Raw genomic sequence first — 18,995 nt, 5'->3', positions numbered from 1 at the left:
TGTTTTCATTTCATTTTCAACCAAGGACATTGTATTTTTTTTAGAATAATGTTAAAAAGTGTGATTAACTTTTTTCTGTGGTATTTTTGGGTGTTTCGTATGGTGTTGTATTAATTTTACCTTTTGTGATTGGATTTCTAGTCTGGAAAATCTGCCATTCCTCAAGGATTTTGGATTTTATATTCACCAACCCAATTTGTCTAGGATTGGTAATTCCTGGACTGTAAACACCTGTTCATGTTGCTCTTTGACTCATCTTGTCCTGTCAATTCCTTTGCAGTGAAGATGCTTAGAAAAATAGCTTATCTTCTGGTGGGGAATCTGCCAAATTATTTTTAATCAGAGTGGTCTTTGTTTTGAACTAGTACAACTTCTTGCTAGTAAGATTTTTTTCCACTTAGATGTGGGTGGAAGACTACCTGGTTGATCAATATTTGTCATTATCCGATACCTCAAAAGCACTTATCATCTTCTCTAGTAATCTTCAACCACAAATAATTTGGAAAAGATTAAGAGCCTAAGAGAGGAGTTAAAATGCATGAGTTAAGAGGCATAAAGAGAATTTTGAATCAAAATTGCCAATACACAATGGGAAGTGTATGAACTAAGAGACACAATGAGAATTTATTGGTTGGTTTGGCTTGTGAATGATATTATAATTCATCACCAATTAATATTGTATAAGTCATAGAGTGGTAAAATAATTTATATTTTTAAATAATGATTTTATGTAAAAAGTTTATATTAAAAGTTATATTTGCAAAATATTATGAAATATTAATTGAAGTTAAAGAGTAGTCTTTAATTAGACAATTAAATCCATATTTTACCAACTAAATGGACCTATGATGACATGATTAAATAAATTACATCATAAAGTTTAAATTACAATCAAATAGCATCATTATTTAGCGAAACTCCAACTAACCATTTTGTAATATGATCAAAATTCAATATTCATTGGCTATGAATGTCATGAAATAGTTATATATGACTAAATATTTAACTTTTTCATACCGATCCATCTTCATCCTTTTATCCCAATCCAAATTAAATACCTAAAAATTTGTTATTTCACACCATAACTTTGAAGGATCTTCGTCTTCCTTGAAATCCACATATCTCAACATGTATAGAAGGGAGTCAGATGACTCTACTAAGTACCTATGCTAGAGGCAGTCCTTCATAGGCAATGATACAAATGGTATAACCTTTGGATCATCACCAATATCGCATTGTATGACTTTCAACCTTCCTATTGCGTAGAAATTGTCCTTATAGTATAAGAGGTCCTAATCCACCTCTTATCACCCAGTTTGCAAAAAGCCAAACTTATCATATACATGCTATGAATGGCCATAATGACGCAGATGGGATTTGAAGGAGTAGAAAATAGAACAACCTTGCTTAAGAAAGCCTCAATTGGTGTTTCATCGAGATCAAGGGGGAGAATCTTCAAAAGTTATTACTAGAGGTATATGGATTTGCAAAAGTTATTACTAGTTGTAGATGGATTTGCAAACTGGAAATAAGATTTAAACAACATATTTCATAAGGGTAAGTGCAATTTATTGTGATCAACCATCCATTCCATGAGCTAATTTGAATTTTATAAGCCTTCTTAAAGAAATCATAGAGCTTGTAGGCATCATTATCTATATTAGGAGGCATCAACAACATTGGACTTAGAGGTCTTAAAGGCTTGAAGACTTGTTGCCTTGCCTCCGAAGCAACTAAACCCCAAAACCTACATACAATTCCAAATCGAATTATGTCTCCCGCATGTTGTAGCTCATCGAAAATTAGCTTTAATATTCTTTTGGTAAGTTGCTCCAATCAGTATAACTCATTCCGTGGAGAGAGAGAAATGAGTAAACATAAACAGAGAAAAAAGAGCATTCGAGAGAATATAAAACATAAATAGAGAGCAAGAAGCATGTTTGTTACGTATCTACTAGGTACCAAACAAGTTCTTGGGACTAGTCCATTGTGTGAATTTCATTTAAAATAATAACTAAAAACCAAATACAAAACCTACTGGGGCTGGATTTCTGCTGCAATATTGATGGCGGTGGTGCTATTGATGAATAGCGATAGCGGCGGCGAGGCTAATGAATTTTCTTTTCCTATTTCATGTCTTTCTCTCCAACAAAACTATTAATTTTATATATATAGGAACAATGAAAAGTGAATCTCAATAATTGACTTTAGAGGGGGTGAATATGTGTTGTTGAACAATTTTAAAAAATCTCCCAATAAAAGTTATCTAACCTTAGAATTTATCAATGTGTGTAAACTTATCTTCCAACAGCTTTTCAACAAAATATAAAATTCACAAGTATGAATGTAACAATATTCTTCCAATAATTTATAAATACAATTCACATGCAAATGTTTCAACATTTCTCAAAATTAATTCATAAGAACAATTCTCTCCTTAACTCATTTCTAATTACTACAAGATATCATTAATCAAAATGAACAGAAAAATTATTCAAGATTTCTAATGGATAATCACACCTATTTCAACTCATTTTTCTTTCATTCAACATATATGCCCAAGTAACTAATAATATTAAAAGCTGAAAATAAATCAAAGAGTAAAGAATAAGAGAAAGAGACAATAATACCAAATTTTAACATGAAAAACTTCTGAAGAGATAAAAAATTATGAGCTTACAATCGATCGAAAACATCCATTATGAAAAACAAAAACTGAATATAAGGTTTTTCCTAAATCAAGTCTATCAATCATTCCCAAATTACTTGATTAGTACCTTTCACTTTCAGCTTCTTACCTTCTTCTTCTGGAGCACCACTTAGAGTTCACACCAAACTGGATCTTAGTCTCTTCTTGAATCCATATAAGAAGAAATTGGGTTTTTACCCACACCCAAATAAACTAGAAATTGAGAGATGAATGAATGAAGAATCAACCCATCATTTTCTCATAAAAATCCATTGAAAACAATTTGGAAAATAATAGGAAAGTTGGATTTTCTTGGTAACCAAACACCCCAAAATAGGAAATGAGAGAAGAACCAAAGGGGTTGACTGCTGTTGTGTTTTTCTCTACCTTCAACACAAGAAGCAAGTTTTGGGTTTTTAAATGAAGGAAGTCCTTGATCTAACGGATGAGATTTCATAAAAAAAAAAGTGTAAACTGAATCGAACATGACATTTTGAACACTTAGTAAAAAAATGCTTCATAAACCTTCTTAACTCCTTAAAAAATATTTTAAGTAAAACAACATTTAAATAATATGGTTGATTCAATTTCATCCAACTCCAACCTCAACTACAAACCTTAGTCTCTTGATAAATTCAACAAATTGATCTTTATTGGCCAAGTAGTCCATAAAAGGATTAGAAAAATCGAGTTAAGAGACATTTATGAATTTTGTCAAATTTCCAACCTATCTAAACACTCACAAGTCAAAAGGAGGTTTTGTCATTTGTGGGCTCGCTCCTGCTTCCTCTCTTCCTAGTTACCAGGCCCTTCATAATCTGGTTCAGCGTGCCCTCTTTGAGCTCCTGATGCAGTGTGCTTTTAGTTCATTTTTTTAGGAGGTGGGTAAGACATTCCTCTGCATGGAACTACTTCTAATCCCTTCTCTGAATGGTTTTTAACCTTCCAATTTTGGCTGTTTAGATGCTTTCAGTAGTGGAGGTTGTTTAGATCAGATGCTTTCTGCATTATGCTTTTTAGTAATCTGAGTGTGCTATTATCTGAGAAATGTGATGATAGAATCTATTACTAGTGGTTTTGTGCTCATGGGAAGTTTCTGTAGTAAAATAAAAAACAAAGGTTGAATCATCATTTTGTTAGGGCATATTTGATGTTCTTGTATTTTATTGATAAAAAATCTCTGGAAATTTTTGTATACAATACTTCTTGCCCTCTATTCAGGCGACCTCTACCGGCTCTCCTGTTTGCCAAGTGATTGCAATGCAAGAAATCTAGGAAACATGCAACGGTTGCAGGATCATACTTTTTCAGAGATCGAAACGATTGTTTCTTAATGTTCTCTTATAGTGAACAACCATGTCTATCAATTATTAGAGGGCCTACTATAACAGAGCATATGTGTCCCTTCATGCATTTTTTGTCTGCAAACTTGGTTACAATTTGACCATGTATTTATCACATTTACACCACTGTTATATTTAGAGCCACTGAGTTCATTTCCATGTCTGCATTTTTTTAAATGATTTCACCTCTATTTTGCGTGAATTATGTGTCTCCTTCGATTTTATTTGAAACCGATAGGAGAAACTGAGAGAGACTTCCCCTTTTTGTGCAACTTTTTATCTGTAATTTTTGTGGAGTCCCATTTGTTGCAATCAGACCATTTGTTATGAACCCTTTAATGGCATTTGGAATAGGTGATGGATGACAGCTGACAGAGTCTGTCATGGTCTACTTAAGAAGAGTTTTTGAGCTAAATTTTAACCAACTCATCCTTATAAATCAAATTGAAGCCTTTTCCATGGGACGTTCATGTCATATGGATCAGGTTATGGGAGCTATCTCAATGCATATTGGGTCATGGCTAGCTGTCACTTATATTTTAATGGCAATGGATAAGAAGGATTCTATATAAAGCATAAATGAAAGTTATGATGGAAGTGATGTGCTAGATTATGGCTTGTGTTCAGATGAAGGCAGAGGTTTTGAAAAAGATTCTATTGTGGAGCTTGTCCGAATGAAGTCGGGATGGCATTCTGCTTATTGAGGCATGAGTATGAAGAGTCCTGTGTAGTTTAAGTTCCCCTTTTTGGGGATGTGTTTTACTTTAACAGAAGACTTAAGGTTAAAGGTAAAGTGAGAATTGTAGAGTATATACTCAAACACACCTGTACGAGGTGTGTCTTTGCTTAGAAGGAGATGATGAGACTGTTCTGAGAGAAAGCTGTAATCTTTGATTTTGTTGACATGGCCCTGGAAGGTGAGTACATATCTAACATGACAGATTTGATAAGAGTTGGTTATGATTCATTCAAATAGCTTGAACCTCTTCCCCTCCCTTTCCATTAAAGAGACTAGAGGCACCTTTTGTGGACCCAAAACCCTTTGGATTTAGCCTAGTCTTTACACATTTTTTGATTAAAAAGATTTGCTAAGCCTTAAATCTTGATTTGTGTTTTGTCATCCTCTGGCAGAGGTAGTGATTTGTATCAAAGCTCTGATAGATTATTCCCACAACGGGTGTTCCAAACCAATGACTCAACGTTCATTTTACTTGTCGTGTTACTGAATCTTGGTTCTATGCATGTTCTTGTTTCTTGCTCATCAAAAGAAGCTTCACAAACTGAAACAAGATAAGTAATCACTAAAATCAAATATATCAATTATTTATGTATTTATTCATATGGCAATCAGGCACTTGTATAATATCTCACAGTGAGACAGTCCACCATAGCAACCAAAGCTGCCTTACACTCTACTGTTGGCCTCTTGCTAGTAACAAGCATGTATACTCACGCACAATGGAAATCAATGCAACCATAGTAAAGAATTCCTATCAAGTAGTACTATCTAAATATACACTCTTTACCACATTAGCTAATGGTGTGAAAGGGGTTGGCAAATCTTGCCAACCTCACAACTGAATACACCATGAAATACCTAGGCTAAGTTCAACAGGAATCATGATCAGATTGAATCCGGTTGCTTGATGGCTTCCCAATCTGTAAGCAATCAATTGGAGGGACGGTAGGAGTGGTCAGCTCCCCAAAAGTTTGCCAGCAGAAGGGATCATACATGTGGTAGCGCTCCTGCAATGGCTTTAGCTCAATGCCGGTAAGAGTTACATCCATGCATGGTAGGTTGTCACTACAGGCAAAGTGTACAGGTTTTACTGTGTATGTCCCTTTTATTTTCTCATAGGTGATTCCAGATAGAGCCACTGCCGATGTTTGGTTCTTGCATTTCCCCTTGTCACAATAGAATTGATCAATAACAATTGGGAGTTCCACTTCAGAAACTTGAATGTTGGAGAACAGTACTCCCTGCACTGACCCAGAGCCACCCTGCAGATGTAAAATTTGGTAACATGTAAATATGCATTAGTCTAGCATGAGTAATAAGATGAAGGTGTTGGAAGTAAAAGTCGGATCGAGTTAAAGGTTCTAAATTGTGATTGCAAGATATCATAAAACTGTCGATGTACTCTGAATTTTTGCTGAAATCCTTGAACCCTTTGTGAGGAAAGAGGATTTATATAGATTGAATATTAATTGGTCTGATTAGAAAAAATTATTAGGAATGGCATGAAATTGAAAAGAAAAGTGAAAACTATTTTAATATTTAAAATGCTGTGGCTTGTGTCTACTTAAAATTCAGCTAGTACACGATCCTGTTTCTTGAGTAATAATAGTAGGCTTACCTGCCATGTCTTGATCCTGACACCGTTCATTGTGTTGTGCATAATGATGTCTCGGACCGTAATGTTGGAGACACAGGCTTTGGTGCCATCCCTTCCAAGTCCTCCTATACTGATCCCATGTCCTGGCCCACAGTTCACATTGTGTATGTATACATTTGAGCATCCAGTTTGTATAGAAACACAGTCATCTCCTGCAGTGAGCATTAAGATTTAGAGCCCGTATTAGAATATATCTACATATGGGCCTGTTAGATGTTAATTGTCTGGGCTATTAGCTATGCTTATGTGTTAAGTCCAAGGGCCGGCTTGGACTACCAAGCAAAAAACAAAACAAGGGGAGAAAAAGGAGGAAAAGAAAAGAGAAGTATAGTTGATGAGAAGACAAGGAAAAAGTTGAACCAATAAAACTACCTAACAAAGACACAAACAGGAAAAGCGTTTTTTGTTGGCTGTGACCCTAACCCTATTCCAAATGGTCCATTGATGTTTCACACGTGTCAAATGACTGTGGGGATGGATGGTTGATAGGTATCAAGATGTTAGTGGTTGTACTTTGATGATGTGATTGGTGTAGGGTAATGAGCAGGGTAAGATTGTGGCAGTGGCATGTTCTTTTTCTGTTTAGGATTTCACCCCAGGTATATCATTGGTATAACTTGCCAATACCATGAGGTTGTTTTGTTTTTAGCAGATTAGGGTGGTTGAGCCCATATCCACAAATCTCTGACTCTGCAGCTTGTCAAGGCTGGAGCTTGACAATGGCCCACCTAGTGTCTGATTGAGCATGGAATACACAATACTACTAGTATACAAGCAATGTATTTACCACAAGCGAGATTGGTGGCGTGAATTAGGACGTCCTTGGAGTTCTGTAGGTGTATCCCATCCGTATTGACGCTATCACCAGGAGATGAGACACTCATTTCATAGACTGAGACTCCCATGCAGTTGTCAAACTTGAGGTGGCATTGGGGACTGTTTTGAATTGTTATGCCCGTGACTGTCACGTTAAAGCTTCCATAGAACCTCAGTGCCTGTGCAACAAAAATACAATCAATTTACATACATTGCATGGTCATAATTTACTCTTTGGGAATTCCAGCAGTTTTCTGGTGGTCCTTACTGTTGGCTTGGTGCTTGGCATTTTGCTACCCAGCTTGCTGTTTATCTACCACATCATTCCCATCAAAATAATTCAGAATTAGTTTCAGATAATCCAAGAACTAAACACTGTGGAGGTGTGAAAGGGAAGATAATTACTGGGATTGGTGAGTTTTCTTTTGCGGTCCTGTTTAATGGAATGATGAGTTTTGCTTCATCATCTACTGGATCATCAAATGGGGAATCCTGCCACCAGACTGAACCCTTCCCATCAATGACACCGTTCCCTCGAATCGTGATTCCTCTCAGCTTTGTGAACTCGATCCACCATAGCAGACCAGAGCCCCAAGCTTTGGCATTTGTTGGAGCGATAATCGTGCCATCCAGCTGCAAAGGGCTCAATTCATCAGTGCTTCAGACTACATTTCTATGCAAGATGATCAGATGGTAATGGAGGGTGGAAAGGCGTAAGCCTTGTACTCTGTATTCAATGTATTTGACATTTACCTGAAATACAATGTTTGCTTCACAGTAAGGGCCAGAGAATGAAATTGGTCCCACAAGGAACACGTATTCAGATGGAACCACAATGGTGGATGCCTCTACTTTACAAGCGGAGGCCCATGCAGATTGGAAGGCCTGCGTCGCACCATAGCAATGTTAGTATGTTAGTTTTGAGTAGTAATAGTCACAGTAACAATATTCACATTCATGGTTTGATGTGGTTGTTGGTAGTTTTGTACAGAACTGTATACAATTATTGTTGGAATCTTGACCAAACTGCCCTAACGAGAATCAATTTTAGTGGGGCCAACTCAATTTCACTTGTCTTATATTAGAGATGTACTGCTGGCATTTCCTTTGCAAAAACTTTCTTTCTTTTTCTGTGACAATAAGAAAATGACTTGTATTCTAAAATCCAAAAGCTCAACATCACAGGCTCAAAGTTGCCTTTTATTGTTCTACCAAGTTATGTTGCATGTCATTGTTTGTGGATAGAATGACTTTGGTTCACAAACTCGAGAATAATATCATCAGCCTTAAAATTTTGCTGAAAATAAGGGCATTACATTACACTACAGCATAGCAGAGATAAGATGTTTTTGTGAAGCAGCTTACTGATACTTTTATCTAATATTCAGCACATGAGGTCATGAACGAGCAGGTTTCAAACTTGTTGGCCTTTGTAAATGCTAAGTATCCCACATTTGTGTGACAAAAGGAAAAAGAAAGAGCATCAACTCTGCTGTTGCTCTGTTCATGGCAGCCTGAGGCCTCCGCCTCGGAACTTCAAGGTTACAGGTGAACCAGAGAATGGAAGCAATATCATCAAAATGATAAAAATTGCCTTGGGATGTATTAAAATGGCTTACATTATGCATTTTATAAACTTGAATTGACATGGGCATTGAAGTGTAATTTGATAGAATTTGAATTGCAGCAATGTAATGTGCCAATGGATTCTCAAGAAAAAATCAAACAGAATTGTGAGAATGTACAAGCATGAGTTGAAAAATGACCTTTGTGTCATCAGTATCTCCATCGCCCTTGGCACCAAAATCTAACACATTAAAGGTTTCTGATCCTTTCTTTTCTGGGGGTGGTGGAGTGACCTCCTGTTTTGGAGGCGATGGAGCTTTGGGTTTTGATTTACTACCACCATGGTGGTGGCTGCCGCTGCCATGACTCTTTGCTTTCTTCTTAGACAGAGAAGCAGAGGCAGCTCTGCTATGCCTCCAGTGCTTGCCTCTTCTAGCATGGCAGGTCCCAGTACTAGAGGACCATACAAGGAAGGCAAACAAAAGCATAAATGCGAGCCTTCTGAAGCTTAATCCACTCATCTTTTAGGTGTATATGGATGACAAACAGAGAGAGAGAGAGAGAAGGAGCTCCCTTAGATGGACAAAAGAAGAATTGGGTTGGGGTATATATAGGGAGAGACCCTCCAAACTCCACGAGACTATGCAGACAAATGCAAAAAATAGAAATCGATAATGCTGAGCATTTATTTTTATTCTCTCTCCTTCCTTTTATCTTTCATTAATTACTTTCTTTTCTTTGTTGTGAATTTTGGTTAGGATTTATATTGACCTCACCAACCTCCCCCATTTTCGCCCCATGTCAATATGTTATCCCAAGCCACTCATCCAATTGTTCAAGCAAATTCCCAGATAATCAACCATTTGCTTGTCTCTAACACCTTCAACAACCTGCATGTAACATGGAATAAAAGAAATTCTGCATGCAACAAATTCTTATTACTCATTAGAAAGGTAGTCCTACAATTTTTTCATGCCTATCCAAAATGTGTAGATGTAGATTGCACCTGAATTTTGGTCCATATACGCATTGAAAATAATTGAACAGTTTATTCGTATATTATAATTGTATGTGATAGAAAAATGGATGGAAAAGGGCAAGGGACACACGTGAGTGGGTCTATAAGTTGTCAAGGGCACTGATTATAACAGCTCTTTATGGTCACATGCAACGTTCACGGGCTATACTTTTGTACTTTGTCTTCTTAAGCAGCAACATTGGCCAGAGAAGAAACCCTTAGCCCACCCAGCTTCCCCCTTAGCTTTTCTTCCTTTCTCTTTTCTTTCCTCAATAATTCAAATTGAGAGAGAGAGAACAGTGAGTAAAAAGTTAGTCTCACCTCACAACCCATGGGAAATGTGTTCCAAGGTTTTTGAAATTTTCTTCAGTTGATGAATAATTCCAAGCACAGCTGCATCTATACTTTCAAAAATATGATTTCAGAGAAATCTCTAGAATCTAGACGCCCATGGTTTTGCACTTTTTTTTTCTTTTTCTTTTTTTTCTTTTTTAAAAAACCCCACTAGTGTCCAAGTGTCCAAGTGTCCAAGTGCCCAAGTGTCCACTCTCCAACTAACACACTACTGTAGAAAACCAAAAACCATACTTTTTTATGTCACATGTTAAAACCCTGTGCGTTTAGTTTAGTAGGCTTTAAACACACAGAATAAAAATTAAAACAAAGGAAAGAAGAAGAGGGGAAAAGCAGTGAAGGTAGGTGGTGAGACCTGTGAGTGAGGATGAATGAAATGGAAAACTAAGAAAAAAATCTCCTCCAATTCCTCAAAAGACGTGAGGCACAAGCTTTGGTTTGACCTCCCAAGCTGCTTGTGACTTTCAATTCCTGAAATTTCATGAAACGGGCCAAAGTTAGGAACAAGGAAGGAAGATCTTTGAACTTTTCACTGCCTAGAGCAGCAGAATCCTCCTGGTATACCTTGTGATAGGACCAATGCCAGGCCATAGACGCCTATCTCTTTAACATTTGGCATCTGCTAAACTATTAGTCAATTACCATGAATTTCATTTCCATTGTCATTTGATAAAAAATACATATGAAAAAAAAATAAAGAGGTTGGAAACTTGTGAGTTGCGAATATAAAAAAGTGGGGAATGGCTGTAAGTTAGTGCTTGTAGAACGCCACGTACGTGGGCGTGGTTGTAGGTGTCTGGCGTGAAGTTAGCGACAAGCCACTGTTGGAAAGCACACCTCATTTTCATCGCCCAGCAACACATCTTCCTGTCTTTGACCTCTGACCTCTTCCATCCATCGATCCCTTTCCCTCTTACTCACACCCAAATCAATTCTCTCTATCTCTCTTTCTCTCTCCCTCATCCAAAGAGTGACAAAGCCAAGCCACAGGCTGCCGCATTGACATCAGTAGCATAGATGGGAGGGAAAACAGTTAAAAGGAAAGCATCCCACACTTGGAGCCATGGGTTTCGGCATTCACAAGATTGCTGTCTCATACCATTTCCCTGTTATCATACAAAACAAACAACACTCCAACTGAATCCCATCATCAACTCAAAAACCAACCACTACAACCAAATAGAACAACAAATTTACTCATAATAAAGTAAACCATAATATTTGAGTGGATCCTGTAGAATGAGGACCACATGATGACTCAAGGGTTAAGGTTTCCTTCAATTTCACCCTCCAATACCTGAGGACGTAAAACCCACTTACATTAATATATTTATTTATTAATCTCAGTAGGGATTATTTACTTGGTGGGTTAAATTAAATTAATGAATGAATAATATGACATAGACATGTGGAGAGAAGGGATGGAGTAGGACCTTCTCAGCCGTCTTTTTGTGTTGTGTATCTCTTGCTCGTGAACTTTACAATCCCCTCGTGAACTCCATACGTTCTGATCATTACCCCTTTTTTTTTAATTATTATTATTAAAAAAACAAAGAAAATATATGGAGGAGTGCTTCCCTCACCACCCAAAGCATGCACCAATATTTCAATTAAATAACCTAAGAGGGAATTCAGCAAAGTTATAATTTTTGTGTGCAGCCGTGGTACAATTTTCGTGTTGCATGAAAAATTCATGCAGTTGCCAACTACTGCATATAATAATTGAAGGTATGACAAAGTCATGCACTTGCCTTTTTTTAAATATGTATGGTTCATGTCTTTGTCATATATTCCCTTTTTCTTCTCTTTTCTTTTTTTAATTTCATTTTCAATGTCTTTATTAACCACTATATTATAGTATAAATCAAGAATTTTACTTTTTGTGCCCAGAGAATAAAGCAACGGACTGTGTACTTGATCCATGATTCTTAAAAATGTAAGAGAGTGTTACATAATTTTTTTTTTTTTCTAATTTTTAAGGTACCAAGTTGTTCTCTTCTTTAATGGTATGTGAGACAAGAGTCTTGTGGGCTGAAAAATAACTTTATAGAAATAAAAAAAAATTAAATGTAAAGATTATAAGTGTGTTTGGTAACTGTTTTTAAAAATAGTTTTTAAAAATCATTCTTTAATGTTTTGTAAAACAAAGTTTGTTTTAAGACTTTGAAAAGTTTTTAATTTGTTTTTAATATTTTTAAATATGATTTTAAAATATTTTTTATGTTTAGAGTCTTATTTTTAATCAGTATACATGTTTGTATAATTATTTTTTAAAATAATTATAAAAAAAATAACTATAATTGTTTTTAATATTTTTAAATATGATTTTAAAATAATTTTTATGTCTAAAATCTTATTTTTAATCAATATGCATTTGTATAATTATTTTTTAAAACAATTATTAAAAAATAATTAAAATATATTATTTAAAAACAACATGTTTTCTATTCTTGATAATAAAAAGAAAATAGAAAACAATTTTCTGATTTTTAAAATTATTTTCTAATTTTTTTATTCTAGAAAACAGAAAATTGTTTTGGAAAATAATTATAAAATAAACCCTATAATTTAATGCTTAAATGCTAGTGGAGCTTAAATAAATGCTGATGATTTTATTTTATTTTTAAATTTCCACTGGCTCTCTCACGGGGCTGTGATATGAATATGAATATCCTAATATGTGTAGTTATGATAATTACATAAAAGTGATCTGAGAAATAATAATAATAATAATAAACAAAAGGATGAAGTCAGAAAATCAAATAAATTAAATTATGTCCACTAGGCTGCAGATCATCGGTCAAGAAGACTGGACAGTGAGATCTTAAAATTTTTGGAAAGATGGAAAAAAAAAAAAAGGAACTTGGAAAATGGGTTGCACGGATTTAGATCTTGTTCAGGCTAAGAAACAATTTTTTTTTATTTTTTTTTTCTGTAGAAAAAGCTCGTGGATGCTCTGAATATTGGCAACAATGGCTGACAAAAGGACCACACCAGCTTATACCACTGATTTGTCACTGGTGTGTGTGTGAGGAAGGGGCTAGAGACCTGGTTCTTTATACAAATGTTAAGGTAAAATTTATGCTATTTGAGTTATTAAAATTGGGAATTGAAAACCCAAATTCCCAAAGAAAGAAAAAAAAAAAACAACTGTAGATCATTTATTTCATTATCAAATGTCTGTAACCCAATTCATTTGCAACTTCAACATTCATTTGTTTGTCTTTTGTCTTTGTTTTTAAATATTTGGAAAGAAAGAAAGAAAAGGATTCAATGAATTTTTTATGTTGTAAAAAACTGTCAAATCCCAAATCATTTTGATAGAATGAATGAAAAAAAAAAAAAAGAATGAAAGCATCACGATCTATATTTATTGCTTGTCACTGGGGTGTAGGAGGCAGTGAGTCTTTATCAAAATTGAAAGCAGCCACATCTTTCACTAAAGGCAAAAAAGTGGGGGTCACGGATCACTCTAGAAGTTGAAGCTTGGAAGGCAAATAATAATAATAAATAATAAATAAATAGAATTCAGAGCTTTCACCAAAAACAATGCTGCATTGGTAGATTTTCACAGCAGTTATGGTTGAGCATGTGAATTTTCAGTTGGGGAAGTGGGGGGTTGGGGTTGGGGGTGGGGGTGGAAAGCCTCAATCTTCTTTGATGGAGAAGGTGAATTCTAGTGATTCCCCACCACTTTGTTTTTATTTGGGAGAAGCTCAAATTCTGGCGTTCACGGATCTGCCTTTTTTGGGAGGGCCCCTAAAGGTAGGCCACTATGTTGTAAGTTTCTGAGGCCATCATCTCACACCCTTCCTATCCTCTTTTTATTTTTATTTTTTCTGTTGCTCTCTTCTTCCTTCTTCCTTCTTCCTCCATCACTTGCCCTATATCCATTCCAACCTATCTATGCACTTGCCAACCCATTATGTGAGTGTGCGTGTTTTTTTTATCCATTTTAGTCAACATCTACTAACTTTTTCCTTTTTGTTTTTCTTTTTCATGATCCCATTGACACGTAAAACAAAATTTAAAACAATTTCTTCATCTTTATAAATCAACATCATAAATATGGAGAGTTTTTCTTCAATAGGATAGACACATTTTCAGGTTGTGAGGATTCATTAAACTCAAAGTGGACAATATCCGCACAAAAGAGATTGAAAGGTTATAAATAATATCAAAATTGATTTCACATCTTAGTACGAGACTTTGTCTACTCCATCAAGGTGTTTATGGTTTTAACCCTATAATGTTATGAGATACAATAGGGAGGAAAGATTATGAAATCTTATATTGGAAAAAGTTCCTAACCCTAGATACTAGTGGGAATTCATCAAAGAAAAAATTGTTGATAAATTAAAGACATGTAAGCTTGGACATTAATGTTTAACATTAGTTAGTTTATTTTAATTTAATTAAACTTTATTTTAAGTTACAGTTTTGTTTGGTAGCCAAAGGGCATCACAACCATTGAAAAATGATCCTCATGGAACTACAAGACTATGCCACCCTATGGCTCCAAGTGGAGGTTGCTGCCCTTAAAATGGTATAATGTCCTATATTTGTTTTGTCCTTACTATAGGTAGCCTCTATTTATATAATGTTGAGTTCATCCAAATAAAACGACAAAGACTGATCCCTAAATCATTTGGTACACTTACCACATGCTGAGAAACTCCTATTATGAAGGACAGTCCCTAAGAAGTAAAGGAGGATCAAAATTTTCTTAACATAGAAACAACAATTTTTACAGATTGATGTTAGATTCCGTGCTGGCCTTTGGCATTCCCATTTGGAATTTTTTGTTTTTTGTCTTGCTCAATCCTTCCACGCCAATCCCATCTGAAGTGAAGACGCCACAGCCTAATGAAGTTTTTTTTATCATTCATGTATAGTTGATTGCACTTTTCTTCAGAAAATTAAGAGATTATTGAGAGTGATTTTGTCTGGGGGAATCAAAAGTGTGTCTAAAAATCTAATGGAAGGGACAGCTTATATATTGTATTCTAACTTCAAGCATTGAAGATGTGATTGGCCACCAAGAAAATGTTCCTGTTTGTGTTAAAAGAGAATAGTTGAACAGTTCCACTGGCTGCCCACAGAGAGAACATAATCAGTTTTGTATGATATTAATAGCCTATCTGTGGCTGGATTGGAGGGCCCATTAGTAAGTAATTAGTGAGGAAGTTGTTACACAGTCTTTAATTTCATGATAGCTAGCTTTTGAAAGCCAGGCCATTAGCTGATGCAATAATGGATTTCTATACATAAAAAGGAAATATTATGAGATTTTGGGATTTCTGCCAGTCCATAGAGCAGTGGAATGGATAAGATCAGATAATTATCATTCTCATTAGAGTTATGAATGCATCACACATATTTTGTTTCTATCTTCTCTCTAGTGTATATGACTTATGTAACCTCCCTTAAAATTTGACCTGGGCACCTCAAACCTCCTCCAATGAACCTCTGATGGTACAACCTAGAGTCCATCTCCCCAATTTAAAATGCTATTACACAGTATTTAGATGACTATAACTATAAGGAGCCTAGTCAAAGACTCAGAGCTCAGTGTGGACAAGGTCCTCTGGGATGGCTTCTGCAAGCTCTTCATTTTCAGTGTTATTGATAATGCATTCCTTGTCAGAGGAACTCAAGCAATCTGCTGCAGGGTGTACTGTCCCATATCCAAAGCCTGTGGCAGAGTTGCAGTAGGTCTCAACTGTGCCATCCTTCTTCTCCAAGTTGATATTGCTCACCACTATGTTGTTGCATGGGAATGAGTCACTGCATGCAAATTTCATGGCCTTGGCGCTTTTTGTAGTCCCACTAATGTTGCGGTACATGATCTGGCTAATTTGCACAGCTGATGTCTAAAAAATGAAGAAGAGGAACTAGAGTTCAGAATTTTCATGGTACTGACTGGATGACTAAGAATGTCTGTTTTATCCATTTTTCTTGGTTATGGTTTATGTGAGATTTAGAACTGTATGTGTATGTTCACTTGTTGCATAGTGGAGATTTAGTACCTGATTTTTACATTCATTTGGGGAATCACAGTAGAATTGATCGATAAGGATGGGGTTTGCAACATCTTCCATCCTTACATTTTGATAACGCACTGCACGAACAAAGCCAGATCCTCCCTATACCAGAAACAAAGGAATTTGTGAACACATGAAGGAAGCATCGGGCGTTTGATGTCCATTGTTTTTTAACAAGTTATCCTAAGAACATGAGTCCATGAAAAAAAAAAACACATTTTTGGCAGAAAATCTAGAAAAAATTATGTATGTTCCATGTCCTGTGCACATGTATTGTTGACAGCACTCACATGACCATGCACTGACAATGGGTGTAGAAGTTGTTCGACTTTTTGGGTGTATGGAAAATTGAAAACCCATTTTCAAAATCTTTTTTAGAACTCCAAGACTAACTGAATAAGAATTTTCATCAGTTTATCATATACTTGATTTTTCCACATGGAATAAAATTATTACCTGCCAAGTCTTAATCCTGAGGCCATTGGTTGTCCCTCTGAGGAATGCTGAATCCAGCACCACCTTGGTAACTATTCCTGATGAATTGTCCTTCCCAAGACTTCCGATGCTGTCATATCATAATTGTTCACAAGGAGGAACAATCATTCAGTTTCAATTATTGTATACCAATAGAAAATGGGAAATAGGAAATAGAAAATAGGATAACAATCGAATTATGCATATTGCATATCACTCTCAAGTAGGATATGGGACCATCAACTGTTAGTTTACAAAGGAATATATTTTCATATTTAATAATATGATGATACCTGATTCCATGCCCTGGTCCACAATATATTGTCTTCATCTTAATATTAGAGCTGCCACTGACAATTGAGATGCAATCATCACCTGAAGATCACATGCAGAATTGCCATGAAATACCAACCCTGGTCAGTAAGCTTCTTTGGAGATCAATGCAGGTTTTGTATTAGTCTTGCAACAGACATGGTGCATTGATTTGCACAAAAACCTATCTTCCCAGATAATTTTTTTTCCCCTTTTTCCTTTTCCTCTGAATGGCTTCTAAGTCCTTTGCCCTGTCTTTGTTCCTTCAGAGGCTAATTCATATAAGCTCAGAATCATTTGTCCCATGTTCATTAATATCAAGCCCTTATCTTTTATAATAAAAACAAATGAATGAAATAAATAGGAAGTATGGAATGAGAACCTGTTCCGATTTTGCAGTTTTGGAGGAGGACATTAGTTGAATCAGTAATATGGATTCCATCAGTGTTGGGACTGTCTTCTGGAGCTGAGACTTGTACATCAATTATGCGTACAGATTGAGACCGGGAAATGGTAAAATGCATCTGTTGACTGTTTTGGATAGTAAGGCCTTTCACCCATACAGATGAACTAGAATCTATAGTCAATGCCTGCAACAAAATCATGTTAAACTTTCATTTTTGAAGTGTATTCAGATGGTCTAGCTCCACTCACATGGTTAACATGACCTTTTTTAAAGCATGTAAAGGGAAAAGATCCTTACTGTTGGTGCGCCTCGGCAAGGCTGTAGCAAAAGATGAGAAAACAGGGGAAAAAGGAAGAATACATTAAATTCTGTTTGTCGAGTTCAATTTCATAGGTCATGAAAGAAATTATAGAGCTGGTTTAGAAGCCTTACATTAGACTTGTTCCTTTTGCAAGATGATGCCCACCATTTGCTGCCTGAGCCATCAATAATTCCACCCCCTTGGAAAAGAACACCCTTCAATTTGGAAAAATCAAGCCAATTTCGTGGGTTCTTTGGATCCCAGTTCTTGGGCTCGTCTGGTGCTACAATTGTTCCATCAATCTGTAAAGCCCCCCCAAAAAAAAAGACATCAAAGTAAAATTATGATGAATATGTACTAGACATGAACACAACTGTACCTCACAACATAAGAGGATTTGTCAATCTTACTGGATGTTTAATGTGAATGCCTAATTGTAAATTACCTGAATAAGTAACTTATCAGCACATGGCCCTTTAAATCTTGTTGCATTAACCAGATAAGACCTTCCTTGAGGAACCAATAAAACTGATTTGGGTGTTGAGCAGGCTTTATCCCATGCACTTAGGAAGGCCTGATGAAAATTACATTGCACAAGATACAGGAAAAATTAAATGGCAATAGAAGTAATTTAATAGAACAGTAAATATTTGATAATTCCAAATTGGAAAAACTGGCCCTCTCCCTGCATCTTTTACAATAAATCAATTGGTTCATGACTGAAGCAGTTAATATCCTATATGGTTAATGGTATTTTGATGGATGATGCCAGGCATAGTCTTAACAGTTGGTCAGACATTGACATATAGACAAAAGCTTAACATCATTAGAAGATCAATAATAACATGAATTTGAACCAAATAAATTTGAAAACAATATGAAACATTCACCTGGGTATCATCTGCAACCCCATCCCCAGCTGCACCAAAGGCATCCACATTCACAAGAATTTTGCTGACATGTTCACTTGTCCACAATGGGCTCTCAGAAAACTCAACGTCATTTCCTTCTTCAATGTCAAAGCTTTCGAGCTCTTCAATCATAGCAATGTCATCATATACCCTGTTTTCTGCAACTCCATGAGCTGCTATCAGCAAGCCAAGAAAGGAAACCAAGAAAAATTTAAACATTTTTTTTTTTTGGGTTCTAGTCGTTTTGCAAGATTGATTGATTTGTATAAATCAAGTGAAGACAATGGGTTTTGATTTATATGTGTGGATTAGTTTTGGAAATGAAGGGTTTTGTAGGCTATATGGCTTAACTTAAAAGCACATGA

The 18,995-nt window shown here is 35.8% G+C and overlaps 2 protein-coding genes and 1 long non-coding RNA gene across 3 annotated transcripts; all 3 read right to left on the bottom strand.

The window, feature by feature from the left end:
• Positions 1-5,344: 5,344 nt before the first annotated feature.
• Positions 5,345-9,400, bottom strand: LOC100241353 (polygalacturonase At1g48100). The gene is made up of 7 exons (XM_002266564.5): positions 9,011-9,400; positions 7,998-8,129; positions 7,650-7,877; positions 7,513-7,557; positions 7,216-7,423; positions 6,390-6,580; positions 5,345-6,033 (listed from the first exon to the last, which is right to left on the bottom strand). The coding sequence occupies exons 1-7, from the start codon at positions 9,329-9,331 to the stop codon at positions 5,641-5,643; spliced, it is 1,518 nt and encodes a 505-aa protein (XP_002266600.1). The 5' UTR covers positions 9,332-9,400; the 3' UTR covers positions 5,345-5,640.
• Positions 9,401-10,724: 1,324 nt separating this feature from the next.
• Positions 10,725-11,772, bottom strand: LOC132253655 (uncharacterized). Its single transcript, XR_009465560.1, has 3 exons — positions 11,616-11,772; positions 11,396-11,479; positions 10,725-11,288 (listed from the first exon to the last, which is right to left on the bottom strand). It is a non-coding gene; the product is annotated as an uncharacterized LOC132253655 (long non-coding RNA).
• A 3,734-nt stretch (positions 11,773-15,506) lies between these two features.
• On the bottom strand, positions 15,507-18,978 carry LOC100263605 (probable polygalacturonase At1g80170). The gene is made up of 9 exons (XM_019220136.2): positions 18,610-18,978; positions 18,165-18,293; positions 17,851-18,021; positions 17,716-17,736; positions 17,395-17,602; positions 16,994-17,075; positions 16,683-16,791; positions 16,212-16,328; positions 15,507-16,055 (listed from the first exon to the last, which is right to left on the bottom strand). Exons 1-9 carry the CDS (start codon positions 18,847-18,849, stop codon positions 15,744-15,746), a joined length of 1,389 nt encoding a protein of 462 aa, XP_019075681.1. The 5' UTR covers positions 18,850-18,978; the 3' UTR covers positions 15,507-15,743.
• Positions 18,979-18,995: the final 17 nt, after the last annotated feature.

This window comes from Vitis vinifera, chromosome 1 (assembly GCF_030704535.1).
Source record: "Vitis vinifera cultivar Pinot Noir 40024 chromosome 1, ASM3070453v1".
NCBI classification, from domain to species: Eukaryota; Viridiplantae; Streptophyta; class Magnoliopsida; order Vitales; family Vitaceae; genus Vitis; species Vitis vinifera.
The sequence above is the reverse complement of the archived record's forward strand: the minus strand, read 5'-3'. Positions and strand labels throughout refer to the sequence as shown.

Coding starts and splice junctions, on each gene's coding strand:
- LOC100241353 (XM_002266564.5), bottom strand. CDS start 9,331: ATGAGTGGATTAAGCTTCAGAAGGCTCGCATTTATGCTTTTGTTTGCC. Junction 7,424..7,512: donor TGCCAAGCACCAAGCCAACA/GTAAGGACCACC, acceptor TTTGTTGCACAG/GCACTGAGGTTCTATGGAAG. Junction 6,581..7,215: donor CGCCACCAATCTCGCTTGTG/GTAAATACATTG, acceptor TGCTCACTGCAG/GAGATGACTGTGTTTCTATA.
- LOC100263605 (XM_019220136.2), bottom strand. CDS start 18,849: ATGTTTAAATTTTTCTTGGTTTCCTTTCTTGGCTTGCTGATAGCAGCT. Junction 18,022..18,164: donor CTGATAAGTTACTTATTCAG/GTAATTTACAAT, acceptor GGGGCTTTACAG/ATTGATGGAACAATTGTAGC. Junction 17,603..17,715: donor CTTGCCGAGGCGCACCAACA/GTAAGGATCTTT, acceptor ATTTTGTTGCAG/GCATTGACTATAGATTCTAG.